Source organism: Polyergus mexicanus, unplaced genomic scaffold (genome assembly GCF_030449975.1).
Source record: "Polyergus mexicanus isolate NDT 795.1 unplaced genomic scaffold, iyPolMexi1.0 SCAF_1, whole genome shotgun sequence".
NCBI lineage: Eukaryota > Metazoa > Arthropoda > Insecta > Hymenoptera > Formicidae > Polyergus > Polyergus mexicanus.
Genome location: NW_027223321.1, coordinates 1,175,872 through 1,192,695, shown reverse-complemented (window position 1 = coordinate 1,192,695; position 16,824 = coordinate 1,175,872). Strand labels below are relative to the sequence as shown.

The following is a 16,824-nucleotide window of genomic DNA, read 5'->3' as shown; positions in this document are numbered from 1 at the left end:
TTATATATTGAAATGTAACACGACTTTAATTCATTAAATGTGCATGTTCTAAAGATTAAGCATATATTTTGGACGCAATCTTGTGAAATAATAATATACCCTATAAAAGTGCTTATATATTTCACATATTTATGTTTATCATTGAATGTGAATTTATTCGACCTAATAAAAGTTATGCAGCTTATCTGTAATCAATTAAAAATGAAGAAAATAATAAGCGAAGTGAAGAAATAGAGAGTATAAATTACTATCTTTATCTCATAAATCCAAGTACTTTTAATTCAGTGAATCTTGAATGGATAATGCGTACATCTTCTATCAGAGTTGACGGAATGTTGTTGATGCTATTGTTATCTTTTTGTGCAATTACTATTTATGGGTTCATTCTCCAACAAGCTCTGAATATTGCTGGATGCTTAGTAGCATGTAGAAATGTAAGTCAAATTATTTTTTTATTTTCTTCATATAATATCGATGTATATATGATTTATTTTGTTTCAGTGTATTTTTGTTATGTAAATATATTATATCAGAGATATTGAATTTATCAAAATATTTAATTAATTTTTTTAAATATTTATTTAATTTATCTTATTTATCTAAAAATATTTATACTAGACTAAAAAATAAGATAAATCATATATACATATAGATGTGATATTCTATTTAGTGTAATATTCTATTTTACATATTTCAATAATTTATACATGCGATTTATCTCTATGAGTGATCTGTAATTCATTCATACTAATTTGCAATACAAAATTAGCTTGGAAAATGGTATCGGTGTAAGTGCGACATATTGTACGTAATTTTATATCGGAAAAATGATAGCGTGTTACGAGAGTAAAAATTCATCGTGAGATAACAAACATAAAATTCAATGTATGTCGCAACGATAGCAAGATGCTTATATATATGAAATGGCGAAGTTTGTACTCAATAAATAAGCCGAGAGAGATACTGCTGGTTTAACTATTATCTCTTAAACTCATTGTAAAAATATACTTTGATACAATCGAGTATACGCCTTTTTTAAAGAATACCTAAACTTTCGAGAGATTCCTTTACTAGGAATTTACCTATGTCGAGCCTCCGTGACTATGTATATTCTTACAGACACGAAATAAACATATGTTCAACAATACTGTACACTTCGTTTTGACACTTGTGTCAATATAACTGAAAAATTGAAAAGTAGTTACACCATCGTACTCGACTCGATAAAAGCGATATTGCATTACTCGGTTGTTTTTAACATTTAGATTTTAAAAAAATGATTTTCACACATTTAATTTTATTGTGATAATATAGTGATTTTATATTCGCCTGCAATATTTCGCGATCGCATATAAACATACAAATAATAATATTATATAAAGTATAAGAATTTGCGGTCTTTTAAGAAATATACTAAACAATGTAATAGTTTCAAGTTAAACACATTGCATCGTAAATATATATTGAACTATATTGAAAGAGAAAAGTACTAAAACGACAGACAGTAGACTGCATAATGTATGAAGTTGCTTTAAACATGTTTATCTCCTTTTTCGCGTTTCCTTTGCGCTTGTGGAAAGTCATGCTTGTGCGAGCTAAATTAAAACTGAAGACAATCTAAAAAATCAAAAAGTGTCTTTTTCTTCGTACAATTTTTTATAATAAAAATTAGTAATGTAAATTATAAGTCAATATTTCAACGAAAAATAATTTAAATTAAAAAAAAAAATTATATGTATACAAAAACATTTTTTCACGATTCCGAGAAAGTGAAAAAATTTGTATCTTTTTCGAGTTTTGATTAAAAGACATATAGTGCATCGATTTATCATGCGTTTAGATGGTACTTGTAGATGATAACGAACGCAATGATGCTGCGTCAGATTTCTCTTTCGTGCGCATCACGCTAAACACGTATACGAGGTAAAGTTTTGCAAAAGTTTCGATTTGCGTTCGTCGTGTTGACGACAATCGCATATTGATGTACTGTCGCTCGTATGTGCAATGTGTATGTATGTAAAGAAAAACAGACGCAGCTTAAATCACACGAATGCTCTTACAGCAGAATTTTGTAATCTGATCGCGACATCCTGTATTTTCTCTTCTTACTTGTTTCTCCCGCATTTAAATTTACTTAAAATATATTATAATACGGTCTCGTGCGCGCGCTACGTTAATTGTAAATCTCAATTTTAAACGCGATATGTAAATGAGACCTCAATTGGTTATCATTTTCTTGGAGAGGGGATTGCGATATATTTTAAGTATCATTTAAAACCTTAGAATCTGTGCAAAATGCCGAGAACGATCTTTCATGGTGCATCCGATTGGTGTTCAAAAATATATTATTTCGTTGAATATTTGCCAGAATCTCGTTGCTTATTATCGTGGCACATATATGGTCTTGAAATCGGTCGCTCGATAAATATTCCGGAATTTAGAGAAAGAAAAATATTCAAAATTGGAAAATAATATCTTCATATATATTACTGCATAACAGGTATAATTTTGTTTACCTGTTATAATGCGCGTCAATTATTTATCATCTTTCAGGAGTCATGCCGAAATAGTTGTCCACAACTAACAGATGGATTCGAGCGTAAGTTAAATAAAATATAATGTTATAAAACAATTAATAATTGTACAGTCTAAAATATTTCAGATATATCTTGTTCTTGTGAATATTTCATTAAAATTACTTTTACGGTAGCTTATCCGGCAATAAACGAGGAAGCTGGTGCAAACGTTAGTTTGCATTGCAGAGGAACGAACTCGCTAATAATTAAACACACTCCTGGGATCTACGTTATTGAACAAAGTATTTCCGTTAATACATGGGATATACCTATAGTGGTAAATCTTTTTTTACAATTTTTAAATATATATAATTAATTAATTATTTGATATATTACAAGTTTTATTTTTGACAAAAAAAAAAATAGTTGTGATACGCAATGATAATATGAAAAATAAGAGGTTGTAATAGAGAACGATTTTTAAATAGTTTAAATATATTATTAAATCTCTACTCGAGAGCTCCAAGACATATACTTGTATGAAGTATCAAGATAAGTTAAATTCATAATATGATGGATAAGATGTTATAGTATTTGAAGGATGTCGTATCAATTTATATGGCAAAGTTTTACAGAAATAAATTTTCTAGATTATGAAGCATTTTTTTAAGCATCTTGTCTCTCTTTACAAGATAAATTTATTTCGTAGAGTAATGGCGAATTATCGACATTTTCGAATTTGACAGCGGATACGTTGTATCGTTATCGTTTACGCAGGCTAACACAATATGGGGTTTCATTAGCCGAAATGTCGGATTGGTTTTCAACTTATGCAGGTATTAATTTTTTGAATCGATTGAATCTGTATTTGCATGATGCATTATTACTCAATTCTAGATATTCAGAAAAAAGTATTTATTTTACAAAATATTATTGATTTATTTATTTATTAGAATTGATTGATATTTGTAGTTGATTATCAACCACGCAAAGTTGATAACATTTCACTTTTGAAGATTGAAGAAGAAAGTAAAAATGTGTGCGAATTGCAAGCGGAAATTATTTTTGAGCCTGCTGAAGGTATACAATATTGATACACGCCTAATAATTTATTATTATTATTATTATTATTATTATTATTATATATATAAGCATACATAAGACATTGTGAATTATATTTTTTAGATCGAAGCTGCAATTATAATATATTATTTTGGTCTGGAGAACATAACTTGATCAATTTCGATTTAAAAAAAGTAAAAACTTTTATATCGATATAAATTTTTCTTTTTATCTTACCAAATATATGGATCAAATATTATTCGTGTATCTTTTTAGTCTTTAGATTTCCGCTTTTTTCTCAGACGCTTACGATTTGAGGAAAACAATACCGTATCGATCCGATCGAGTAATGATAATTTCTCAAAAATCAGTAATGCAACGATATTTACCTTTGTCACGCCAGCGTGCTTGGAAGTTCATCGCAATTTAAGCATCTGCGGTAAGCAAATTAAAACAGTCCAGGAAAAATAAAAACTCATTTCAATAATTAACTAATTTAGATGTACAATTAATGATTTTTCTCCCATTGTAGCACCTGAAGAGGTGAAGGGTTTACGAGCGGAATATATTCGAAAGTACCAAGGATTATATGACATCGCAGTTAGCTGGAACAAACCCATTTTACAACCAGATAATTACACATTACAGTTTGAGTCGTTTCGATATGCACCCTATCTATTGACTGTATCTGGAGTTAGTATTATCTAGTAGTAACGATTCTCTTATAATTCTATCGGAAAATTATATAAATTTAAAATTTTTGATGATTTTACTTCGTAGAACGCACTCGAAGCTTTTTTCTTGAATGTCCAAGTAGGACCGCAATACAAAATCAGTATCGTGGCGGAATCAACGGGTGGTGTAAGTTTACAGTCAACTGTATCGGGTAACATCGATGAAGTATTAGGTAAATACGCGGTAATTATTTTAATCGATTACATTGAATAAACTTCGAATTGAATAAACTTGAGATTTATTATGAGGCATAATAATTGTAGAGTTATCTTATCGCGAGATTATCATAGCATTACCGACATTAATTATCATTACGGTAGTGTTTGGGGTAATTTATATGCAACATCGTAACAAGAAGAATAAACAGATTAATTTGGAATATATGCATTTTGAGGTAAGTTTCAATGATCGATAAATTATATATACAATCTATTTCAAATTTTTATATCTAAAATAAATTTCGAGATACGTATTCAATCATTTTTCTTTTGAAAAAGTGCCGAATATATAGTTATCAATTGTATGTGATTGTGAATACTATATATTAGTTAATAATTTAACATTAGAATTTTGAAATAGGTTTATTGCTATTTTAATTAATCTCTCTTATTGAATATTTATTGAGATCATTTTCTAATTATCTGAGATAAGGATCTTACGAGATCTTTCGCATTTCATAGGATTTTATGAATTCTCTAAAAAAACCTTTAAAGCAAGATTATACGGTCGAGAATGGAGACACTCTTTTGCCATACGATAAATTTGAGCTTAATCCACAAAAGCTGAAACTTAAAGGTGTATTAGGTAGTGGAGCGTATGGTATTGTTAGACTTGCCTCGTTGCACGATGAATTCGATGTTGTCACAGATGTAGCTGTTAAAATGATGAAAGGTATATATCACGATATAAAGATATAATATATATACGATGGAATATTTACATAAAACATATTTAAGAAATCTTAATTATAATGATGCAAAAGTATCATAATATAGCACGAATATATAGATAAACACAATTTTATTTTCTCGACTACGCAGACGATCCAACGATAGATGATATAAAAAGTTTTCATCAAGAAATTTCTATGATGAGATCCGCTGGTCAGCATCCGAACATAGTATCTTTAATCGGATACTGCACTTTGTATAATAAACCTTTACTAGTAGTGGAATATTGCAGTAAAGGAGATCTACAAACGTATTTAAGAACGGTGAGCTCTCTAAAAACACATTATAAAATAGGAAGATGCATTGGTTTTGTTCAAAATAATAAATATAGTCGCTTTTGCTTTTTGTTATTTATATGTAAAAAAAGCGTTCCGTTGAATCTCCTTTTCAGGTTTGGCAGAATTTAGTAAATGCAGTATTCGAACATAGGATTCATTTGAAATTTGAACCATTATCTCTTGCCAATAAAGGCGCACATCAAGGATTTAGTATGTATACATATATCATAAAAATTATATACGAAGATAATAAAAAATTAAAATATTTATCTTACAAAAGATTTTTTTATCATGTGTATAGGAAAGAGCGGATCTTTTTGTGAGAACACACGCACAATCACCAATCATTTATATGATATCCATCAAGGTAAATCACATAGATAACTGTGTTTAATTGAATATTCAGATAACACATGTATAAATATAATACAATGCTTCTGTTAATGTTCCGGCAGATGTAATAAAATATACAGAAAATATTACTTCCGCTGATTTACTGAATTTCGCTAGACAAGTAGCTACGGGAATGGTAAGTTATGTCAATATTAATAATTTATTAATAATTATAATAATTTATTAATAATTATATATGTGTGTTTCATAATTATATACACGCGCTATATTTTTAAAATTGTAATCTCACAAATTACGTTTTATAAAAAAGATAATAATTTTGCATACTGAAATCCATGATATTTATTTTCTTAATTTTATTATTTCGCATAAAAATTAAAATGTTTAGGAATTTTTATCTTCCAATCGGATAGTACATCGTGATTTGGCTGCTCGTAATGTATTAGTGCGACCGGATAGAGTGGTGAAAATTTCAGATTTTGGTCTTAGCCGCGATATCTATCAAGAAAATGTTTATCGAAAGAAAGGTAATGGCAAATTACCTTTGAAATGGATGGCAATTGAGGCTTTAACGCATCAAATATATACTACTTATAGCGATGTGTATGCATTTTATCTCATTGTTAAAACTATGATATATTATACGTGTGCTATTTGTTCTAGTATTTATAATAAAAATTGAATTATATATAGATGGGCTTTTGGCATTCTATTGTGGGAAATAGTCACTTTAGGTGCCATGCCATATCCTGGGACTCCCACAAATAGAATTTTGCAACTTCTCAAATCTGGATACCGGATGGAAAGACCACCAAATTGCGGTCGAGAACTGTACGTATATATATATTGTAACACTTTTTTTTTATCTAGTAAAATTCTATGATTTTTAAATATATATATAAAAAATTTTACGTTTTATTTTTTTATATACAGATATAATATAATGTATTCGTGTTGGAATCTGAGGCCCCAAAGTAGACCGACTTTTACCGAATTGAAACAAAGTTTAGACAAATTGCTTAGTAATTATTCGGAAAATAAATACTTGAATCTGTGTGAAGTTCTACAAGAATCAGCTGATGAAATTAACGAGGCAAGATCGCTCAATGCATGTTAAATAGAATTATAATAATAATAGAGAAGAGCACAAGTATATTAACTAACTCGTCAAATCGAATGATTCAAAGAATTCGTATCATGTGCAAAATCGTTTATTTTCTAATCATGCGTATGATAATCTGTGATAAAATCTTTCCTATACATATGTATGTATTTACAATATATTGCTCACAATTTTAAGAACTTTATGAGATAAAATACATCAACTTAACTAAGGCTCTTTCATTCACAATTAAATTAACAAATTTATACACGATACGGTGCATTTTAATTATTATAAAAAAAGAAGTGTTGCTCAAACAAGGTCTAAATGTAAATATATCTAAAAGATGCCCCTATGTGTCATTTTTCTTCTTTTTCGACTTTTTTTTTTTTTTTTTTTTTTTTTTAGATAATATCTATTATATAAATGTTTTTTGGAAATTTTGCCATTATGTCTGTAAATATCCATAAATGGATATTAATGAAGTCTTTTTTATAATATTATCAGATGTTATCGCTTTTTATATAATTTTCGAGGAGTCCCTGTTAATTAAAACTCAGAATTCTTCGAAAAATCTGAGAATAAATAAATCAGCAAATAACCTATTTAGTAATAAATATTCTGCAATTTTTAGCGATTTGAATAGAACTTTATCTTGTATGATTGAAAAATATTAGAAAGGTCGTAGAAAAATTGACATATGTTTAAATAATTATAATGATATAAATAGTGTATATATATTTTTAATATTAAAGTATATATACATAGTAATGTATATTTCAAGATAATAAATAGCAAGTATGACATCCAAAATTCAAGATACGTTTAAATCGCGATGGTTACCAAGCATACGATTGAGAATACCTTCTGATTTAAAAATATAATATCATCTCAAGAAAATATGTACATTATAAAATCGTTTTGCACAAATAAGTATAATATTATACTTTTAAATCAAACTTTTTATTCTGATAATATAACTTTAAGAAAAAAAATTAGCTTTTTTCATTATGAATGAATAGATAGGGATATTTTCCAATTCTTTAATATATGTTCATTTTTTTTCATAGTTTTTAATCTTTTTCTCTCACAAGGACGTGATCAATTTTGTATAAGTACATTTTATATTTTTGACTGCTTGGAATGAAAATGTGTTTTTACAGTGGCGAGACTTAGAATGTATCACCATCTTTCATTATATGTATATGTCACAATTAACATGCTATCACAGAGAAAGTTGTTGCATTACTACATATGAATTCTTGTTAGTTTTTTTTTCTTTTTTTTTTTTTTTGATTTTACTGCAAATTAGTACATAACCCTTACTCATAGTTCTCTTGAAAATTTTTACATGTAAACTTAGGTTAAGCTAGTTAAAAAATAAACATTTTATAATATTCCATATCATACATATATAGATATTCCTAAAGATATGAGAAGTGGTTAAGATAGACATATTTCTTCATATAGTATATTAATTTTTCCTTAATAAAAATTCAAATAAAGATGTAATTAAGCTTAATTAAACTTAAAAGTTGGACTACAAAACTTAGTCGGTTACATATAGATGTGAAAACATGATTGTGTCAAAACCAGAAAACAAAATAACTTACAATAACGTTATTCTAAGCTAAGCTCAATTAACAGATAATTATTCCTTCACTTCGATTTTTTAGATAGAAAAAAAGTCAATTCTTTGAATGAACCTCGAGCAATATTATCGAATTATATTTTTGTTTCTTCAAATATCCTGTGCACGGACAAACTTACAAATATAAATCCATTTATCAGAAACGTAACGAAATATCACATTACACAATATAAGATAAAAATTTGTCCGAGAACTTGTTTGATATAATAAAGTGTGTTATAATTTATCTATATATCTATACTTGTGTTATCTTAAAAACTGACAATTTAAGTTTTATAGTTACATTATACACTACGACTCATATATAAATGTAATGAAAAAGAACGAAATATATTATATGATCCTATAATATAAAGATTATACACCAAAAACAATATTTGATTAATAAATTTCTTTCTTTAAAAAGCCAAAAATCACAGACAATGTAGTCTCTATACCGATGTTTTATTTATGGATAGGAATCTCTCACACACAGTACTGACATCCCCTCACTGTCTTTTGCACCACTTACGATGCTACCTATATCAGATGCTATCATTTCTATTAATTAAGTTATCTTCTTTGTCTACCGGTGGTGGACCCGCGGTCAAAGTTGCACTTGGCCCTGCTGTTAAATAGCCAGCAGAAACAGGCGTTGCAGCTAATAACAATCGAAAATTTTAATTAGCGAAAAATATTTATTTTTATACACATTAAAATTATTGGTTAAAAGCTATTGATATATTTTACCTGTAAGGTAACCAGAACTGGTATTGTTAGAAATAAACAGATCATGCCGTTGATCCTTATACTCGGCCCACACGCTCGACTTTTCCAAAATAGCATTAACTTTTTCACCGAGAAGTAAACTTTTTGTCATAGCTTTTAAAGCTTTTACTATTTGTGCTTTAGTCGTGGCAGGATTCTCAACAATATCTAATCGTCCTTCTAATATATTTAAGAGATATGGTACCATTTCGGCATCTAATGCCTATATGTAGTAACAAAATATTGTATCTAATATTTCTAAACATGGTATTATAACATATAATTACATGAACGCTTTTCACACATGCCTACCTGTTTAATAAGTCTATCTTCATTCGTCGAAAATAACCTGTTCAATGTTTCGCATGCCACTGCAATCATGTCTCTCCTCGATTGCATCGCATGCTTTAACGGGCTTATGCAATCTGTCTGACATATGGACGAGATACAAATCTATGCAAATATAAATCGAAAACGAGAATTAGAATTGTAACTATAATTATCATATACGCGCGCGCACACATACATATAAAATCAAAAGCACTTACTTCGCTCGTAGCTAACTGATGTAGAATTAATATAGCTGTTTTATATACTGATGGCTGACTATTCTGAACAGCCATCTGTCGACAAAGTCGCGGTATATGCCCCAAGGATGGTACTTGGTCTGCCAAAATAGGTTGTGCTTGGAGTAGACACACGAGGGCCTGGGTCGTTAATTCCAACATATCCGTCTAGTTGTAAAAATATAAATGCACACAACAAATACATATCGATACAAAATTTTTAATATGTTTTAGTATTAATCCATTTTATAACATTTACATCAGTCTTTTCCTTTGACATCAGTGTTAATGTAGTATCCATCAGTTCACTTAAGAATTCTTTTGGTTTCCTAAGCGCCCAAGCAGGACTGGCTATGAATAATCTAAGATATACTCCACCTACGACAGGTTCGTTGGTCGCGATATCGATATTATTCTGTGTATCAGGTAACTTTAATATGGCATTGGGATTCCGTCTCTGTAATGCATGGTATCTAAAAGATAAAAAACAGAATTAATTTCATATTGCTAAAAAAAAAGGAAAGAAACGAGAACAAGATACATCACAATTTTTATAAAGCTTACTCGTCTTTTAACTCGGCAATAATTCTTGCTACTCTAGCTTTCGCATCATCGTCCCATATCAATTCGGGATTTTCGTGTTTTGTTTCAAACATGTGTACACATTGCTTAGGGGCATCGCGAATAGCTTCGCTGAATAATCTAGGCAAAAATTTCGATAAATCAAGTTTAACTTTCGGTCCAGCTAATTTGTCGGATGACATTTTCGCGAGCAACTCAGCTGCTGCTTCTCTTATTTGAACGTTACTCGAATTACAAAACAGATCGAGAATATACACAACAGCTCCTGAAAAATATTATAAATACATTAGATCTGAATTATATTAAAAAGCCTCATCAATTTATAGAAATGTACTTTCTAATGTCTACATTCTCTTCGCATATTCAACTATATCTTTTACAAACCTTTTGCTAATGCATCTTTTACGATTTTAGTCGAACTCATCAGTGCATATAAAGTTTCTAACGCAAGAAGCTGACATTCTTTTAAACTGTGCAAACATAACAATAAATGCACTACAACTTCATTCGCGGCTATATCATCAACACATTCCTGATTTTTGGTAACATTACTGATTATTTCTAGAGCGCTCTTTTGAATTAATTTAAAATTGTTACAATTCAAAAGTCCGAATAGCAATTTAAAGTGCCCTATACACTGTAATTCAATTCCAGGATTATTTTTAATAACATTATTCAATGCTTTAAGTGCCATAACAATGTGTTCCAACTTCTCTTGATCCTTTTTACTTAGAATACTTCCCAAAGATGTCAAGTATTCTGAAGAGAACAATAAAAATTCGAGCAAATTTATCGTAAAACTCTTTGGATTCTGAAAATCAAATAGCTCTTTTAGATTACTTTTATCATCTATTTAGAATGATTATTTTAAGCTAATGTGTAAGTTCTCTATAGTTTATTCTATAGTCTTATTTCTAAAAAACAGATTAATTTACCTCGATTGGATATACTGGTTGTTCATTATATATTTTCACAAATATTTCACCAATTACTAATTCATCGGCATGAGCGGTATACTTAAAATCACTAAAATCATGTTCAAAGTTATCGCTATTATTTAATCTCTCTTGCTGTTTTGCTTCTAAATATTCATTTAATTCCGCTCTAGTTCCATTATCCCAGATTAAATATGGATTTGAACAATTAGAATTTAATATCTTTAAAATCTCTTCAGGTTTATCTTTAATAAGTTGACGCGCTAGATAGGGCGTTAACAAGTTTTCTAGGGCGGCAACGGTAACGGGATTAACGGGCGTCTCGTTTTCTCCCTTCATGTAACCGCCTAATCTAGCACAAGCACGAACTGCCAATTTAGCTAAATTATTAGCCACTTCCTGACGATTCTCATCCTGATTTCTTTCCACGCCGCCTTCCTCTAACGTATAATCATAGTTAAACATAAAGAGCAACAGATCCCATAAAGCACCAGATTGTAATAACTGCATTTGTAATATACTATCTGTAGCGAGAGATGAAATACATTCTGTGGCAACCGCACATAATTTCGTTAAATGCTGTAAAGAAAAATAGGAAATCAAGATTAAAACACATTCTTGCAAACAAATGAATTAAATAAAAAGTTATTCTGTAATTGTTAAAATACTTCTGCAGATACCTTAAAATGCAATATTCTGCAAAGGTCTTTTACGAGTTGCGGCAATTCGATAATTTTATCTCTGCATCCTCGGAACGATCCAGCAACAGCGAAACATCTAGTGATATGCATACAAACTTGCACCGCTACGTCGGTGGATTTACTCGAATTGCTCAAGACAGACACGCATCGCGTATATGCTTCCAGTAACACATCTAAACCACCCTCTCTTCGCAATTCTTCGGCATTTAATGCCGAGCAATGTACCGTGTGATATGCGAGTTCACTCGCAGCTGCTAGCAATGGGGCAGATTTGGAAAATAATCGTTCATCGTCTGTCTCTAGCTTAATCGTTTTGATTAGCTGGGGATAACCAGCATACTTGTAAGGTCTAAGTTCACCCGTATATCTATGAAAAAGTATGCTCTGAGTCCTTAGAATCAAAACAATGTTGTCGGGATTAGGACCAGTAGTTGACCAACAACTGCGACTGCATAAAAATTCATACGCTTGACTAACAGCCTCGAATTTATCCTAAAATTATCAAATAAATATATTTTAACACGCTCAATAAGTGTATATGTATATATATATATATATATAAAATACAAATCACAAGACAAAATATAAATACAGACTTACTCTCCCCTCAGGATTCTTATCAGGATGATACATTTGAGCTAATTTATAAAATGATTTCCTAACAAGCGCTCCGTCATGTTGTTTTCCAACAGATAAGCCGAGTTGCTTGTAAGCCTCGTCCACAGTCATCAAAGGTGGTTTCTTTTCCACTTCTTTCTTCCATGCATCTAATACGTCTTTCAATAATTGCACCTAATTAAATATTACACTCGTATTAATATAAGTAATTAATACTATATAGAGTATTGCTTAATATAGTATAAAAGATAAAATCAATTATTGTCTAAACTTACGGGTTCTGGAATAGGCCACTGTGGAAATTTAATGGTATCACAAAGATGTCTGAGATAGAATATCTGACAGAACAATTCATTCTCCAATTGCGGATATCTTACAGCAGGTATAGCAATATACTGATACCTAGCCATGGTATGATTTCGTAACTTGGGACTAAAATCTGCGATATGCGCAGCAATTTTCTCGATAAGCATTCGTCGCATCTCCGCGTTCCAAATTGCTTCTGGCGTATCGTAATCTCCGAGAAATATCTGCGCAAATTTCACCGCCCCGTGATTTTCCAAATAATTCACCATTGCATCGGGTAATAGTTGACCAAGAATACTTCGTTGCATAATATCTGAAGAAGTGTTCTAAAGAATATAACAACATTATATTATAATCTCTAGAATTCATATATTAAAGTATTATAAAAAAATAAACACTTACATCATCGTTCCTAAAAGCTTGTTTTGTGTGCGTAAGCTGTAGAAACCTTGCAATCGGTAAGACGTTAGAACCAGTATACATTAAGATGAAGTAAAACACGCCGGTAAGATAAATTTTCGATACATCTGCGTTATCTCGCATTATTTCACATAACAATGTAGCGACTCTTTCAACTAGAATCGGGTCAAATGTTAGCAAAAGCTGTACAATATGTGGCAGGTACTGAAGGTCGGATAATAATCGCTTTACGCGTGGCAACGGTCTGATCACCGCGTCATCGGCGTCTCTACTTGGAAAATATTCGCACATCTTAATTAAGATATTCAAGATTAAATTGGCCAATTCACTTTCATTTATTACGGGAGTTCCTTTCGCAACGAGATTCCACTTTAATTGCGGCACTTGCGAAATTGTTTTCCATCCATCTAATCCTTGTGCCCAAACTTTTGTCTTATAAGTTACTTGATTTGAACTATACAATTCTTTTAGATCTTTTAAACTTATCGGGCCTTCACGTTGCTCTCCGTTATTGTAATACCATTCCTTTTCCATTCGTTCCTGCTGCGGGCCTGCCTCTATCACATTAGTTTGCGCTGGCACAACTGCTCGGGAAGTATGTAAATGCGCTAATGTCAATAAATCGACCAAAGTTCGTACTCCGTTTTGATCCATTATATCTTTAACGTTTCGTCTATGCAATATGAGTTTAGTTATGAACATAACTAGTCTATCGCGTTCCGTTCTATCTAAGCAACGCTCCAACATTCCCAGTATATATTTTGTATCTGAGAATGGACCAATGTCCTCGTAATACCGACCGTACACTATCGTCATTGCTTGCAAGCAAAGGCACTTCATTTCGATTTTCGCAGTCAATAAGAATCTATGGTATAAATCATTAAAAAACTCGTATCTGTAATTAAAAATAAAAAAAATCTACTGTCACAAATTATGTCAAAAGAGTTTTGTAGTAGAAATTAATATCAAGCATAATAAACAAAATCCTTTTTTTTGTATTAATTATATATCTTATGTTTCTTGTAAATGTATGTAAAATAATTATAGAGATATGTACTTACGATTTTCTTATCGGATTATCCGGACTATCTTTTTCTAATAAAAGCCTCAAATAGTAATCTCCAATTTTAACTTCATCCGAGAGACATTGATATTGTACCTCAAATTCTCTATGATTCCATGCGATCAAAGTTCCACCAGCCAAGTCTTTATCCGAAGTAAATGCACGTATCTCATTTTCCAGCGCTATTCTCAATTCCTCTCTTGTTTTATGATTCCAAATTAAGTTTGGCAGTGCGTGATCTTGATTAAATTTATAATAGAATAATTTCCAATTTGCTTCAGATTTAATTCGTTCTCTACGTTTTCTCAAGACTATCGGACGCTCTTTAATTTTTTCTCTTCGCTCTATTCCGATACGAGCACCCCAATGTTGCAAAGCATTTTCTACGTGCTTCTCAACTACTCGCATCTGACGTTCAATAGCAATCCATTGTGGGCTTTTTTTATTTTTAGAGGCATGGTCTATTGCTATTTTTAAATTGTCACGATTGTTCAATCTCTCTTCTTCAACGAATGACTCTGGTACTTTTTCATCAGAGTCCAAATAATTCAACAAACCGACTGGCTACAAATAAAGCAATAGCAGTTCCACATTATAGTGAGTATATCTTAAATGTCTCTTATAGGAAGCGCAGCGCCTATATTATTTTACACACACACACACGCGCGCGCGCGCGCGCGCGCGCGCACACACACACACACACACACACACAATGTATATTTATTTACAAATTGAAGATAATATAAACGACTCACCATAATTCTTTTCAATAATCCCATAGCTGTGGGATGTCCCGTGACCCATAAACCTACTAGATGTCGGCACAATTGTCGATGCGTTAACAATCTACTATCATTTCCAATAGTAAATAAACTATTTAATAGATGTCTTGGTAGAGCCCCTTCCGCGAGGGCCAGCTCTTGCATCTTTGCTGCTACTTCTGGTGCACCTTCTTCAATGATTGCGCGCATTATCAATCCAGCACCTTTGACCACAGCCAGCGAAGGATGTTGAAATAATTTAAACAGAGATCTGCCTCTTGTAGCAACCATTTCTAAAAGATTGTCAAAATGTTTACCATCAGTCGTTTCACTGTATGGCACACACAGGGCGAATGTTAAAAGATCGAGCATAGCAGAGACTACCAATGCACCTGTGCCATGATTCTGTAATATTAACAAAGAAATAGCTTTATTGCAGCAATCGATTAAACATTTCAACATTTTATAATGTAATAAATAAATATTTTTTTATATTGCATTATATCTCTTATAAAGAATTTCTGAATATATTACCCAGGAAAAACTTTTGTTTAGATATCTCTCTTAAATGAAATGTATAGAATTTGCATCAAAATGCAATCAAAATATAAATAAATATCTCGATGATAAAAAGATATACATCATAAAATTATTTGAGACATAAAATAAGCTGGAGCATCTACATAAATCATATAAAACACCAACATAAAAGTTTTTCAAATAGACTTTAGACACTGTCTGCAATCTTTCAAGTATAATAAGACTAAATGAATGTATAAATGTGTAATTTTAAATACTTACAATGTGATTAACCCACATTTCAAGCAAACTTTCTAAAAATTTATTACTGCTGAGCAAGCTACTTTTGTTTAGTTGTTCTTGTCTTAAATCACAATCATCATGCATCGGTTGCATCAGAGCACAAATACAATCTATGGCAGCTTGCGTTACACCAGAATTTTGTTTCTTTAAAGCCTTTACGACTTTTGTACCAACAGCTTCTCTAAAACCAGAAAGCGTTGTAAATGCAGCAAAGCCAATTTTATTAGCCACCAATCTTCGTACTGCATGAAATTGTGCCTCAATCTCGCAGTTTGTCTCCAAATCTTTGCTGATTAAAGTATTCAAAGCTCCAAGGATAATCTTGTCTTTGTTTTCAGTAAAGATTCCCTGTAAGTAATCATTTGTGATACGATGTACTTGGAGTTGTAACGTTGTTACAGTCCATTCAAGCGGTATAAATTCCTGGATAAACAGAAAATGTGTCTTATGTGTCTTTTAATATGTTTCTTAATTCTATATTGTCTATATATCTATGCAAACATTTTTGTTTTTGAAACTTTATAATTTTTATATGTACATACATGTAGATTTTATAAGAAAGATATAAAAATAAATGTTTGCAATTCTTCATTATAAAGTTTCAAAAATATATCAAACTCACTCAATTAATGTACTTTAACCGCTTCAATGTACT

The 16,824-nt window shown here is 30.8% G+C and overlaps 2 protein-coding genes across 5 annotated transcripts in view; one reads left to right on the top strand and one right to left on the bottom strand.

Moving 5' to 3' along the window:
• Nucleotides 1-253: 253 nt before the first annotated feature.
• LOC138938287 (tyrosine-protein kinase receptor torso-like) lies at nt 254-7,258 on the top strand. Of its 2 annotated transcripts, none has more exons than XM_070305191.1 (18): nt 254-434; nt 2,554-2,599; nt 2,711-2,853; nt 3,226-3,352; nt 3,489-3,596; nt 3,702-3,772; nt 3,855-4,017; nt 4,111-4,271; nt 4,359-4,485; nt 4,562-4,707; nt 4,994-5,204; nt 5,354-5,526; nt 5,655-5,751; nt 5,843-5,908; nt 5,997-6,070; nt 6,284-6,498; nt 6,589-6,726; nt 6,829-7,258. In XM_070305191.1, the coding sequence occupies exons 1-18, from the start codon at nt 303-305 to the stop codon at nt 7,010-7,012; spliced, it is 2,382 nt and encodes a 793-aa protein (XP_070161292.1). In that variant the 5' UTR covers nt 254-302; the 3' UTR covers nt 7,013-7,258. The 2 variants fall into 2 exon arrangements, with proteins under 2 accessions (XP_070161292.1, XP_070161372.1); XM_070305271.1 differs by having other exon boundaries at nt 4,577-4,707; nt 6,829-7,257.
• A 644-nt stretch (nt 7,259-7,902) lies between these two features.
• Rme-8 (receptor mediated endocytosis 8) overlaps nt 7,903-16,824 on the bottom strand; it is a 70,273-nt gene continuing 61,351 nt past the window's right edge. For 2 of the 3 annotated variants that reach the window (XM_070304909.1, XM_070304990.1), the window contains 15 exons: nt 16,149-16,592; nt 15,342-15,752; nt 14,585-15,150; nt 13,506-14,418; nt 13,073-13,429; nt 12,780-12,971; nt 12,159-12,671; nt 11,479-12,057; nt 10,928-11,354; nt 10,526-10,808; nt 10,221-10,434; nt 9,944-10,129; nt 9,708-9,848; nt 9,378-9,618; nt 7,903-9,288 (listed from right to left, as the gene is read on the bottom strand). In XM_070304909.1, the coding sequence (XP_070161010.1) occupies nt 9,173-9,288; nt 9,378-9,618; nt 9,708-9,848; nt 9,944-10,129; nt 10,221-10,434; nt 10,526-10,808; nt 10,928-11,354; nt 11,479-12,057; nt 12,159-12,671; nt 12,780-12,971; nt 13,073-13,429; nt 13,506-14,418; nt 14,585-15,150; nt 15,342-15,752; nt 16,149-16,592 (5,583 nt within the window). In that variant the 3' untranslated portion in view covers nt 7,903-9,172. The remainder of the gene's footprint in view (nt 9,289-9,377; nt 9,619-9,707; nt 9,849-9,943; nt 10,130-10,220; nt 10,435-10,525; nt 10,809-10,927; nt 11,355-11,478; nt 12,058-12,158; nt 12,672-12,779; nt 12,972-13,072; nt 13,430-13,505; nt 14,419-14,584; nt 15,151-15,341; nt 15,753-16,148; nt 16,593-16,824) is intronic. The other variant, XM_070305069.1, reaches the window with a different exon arrangement.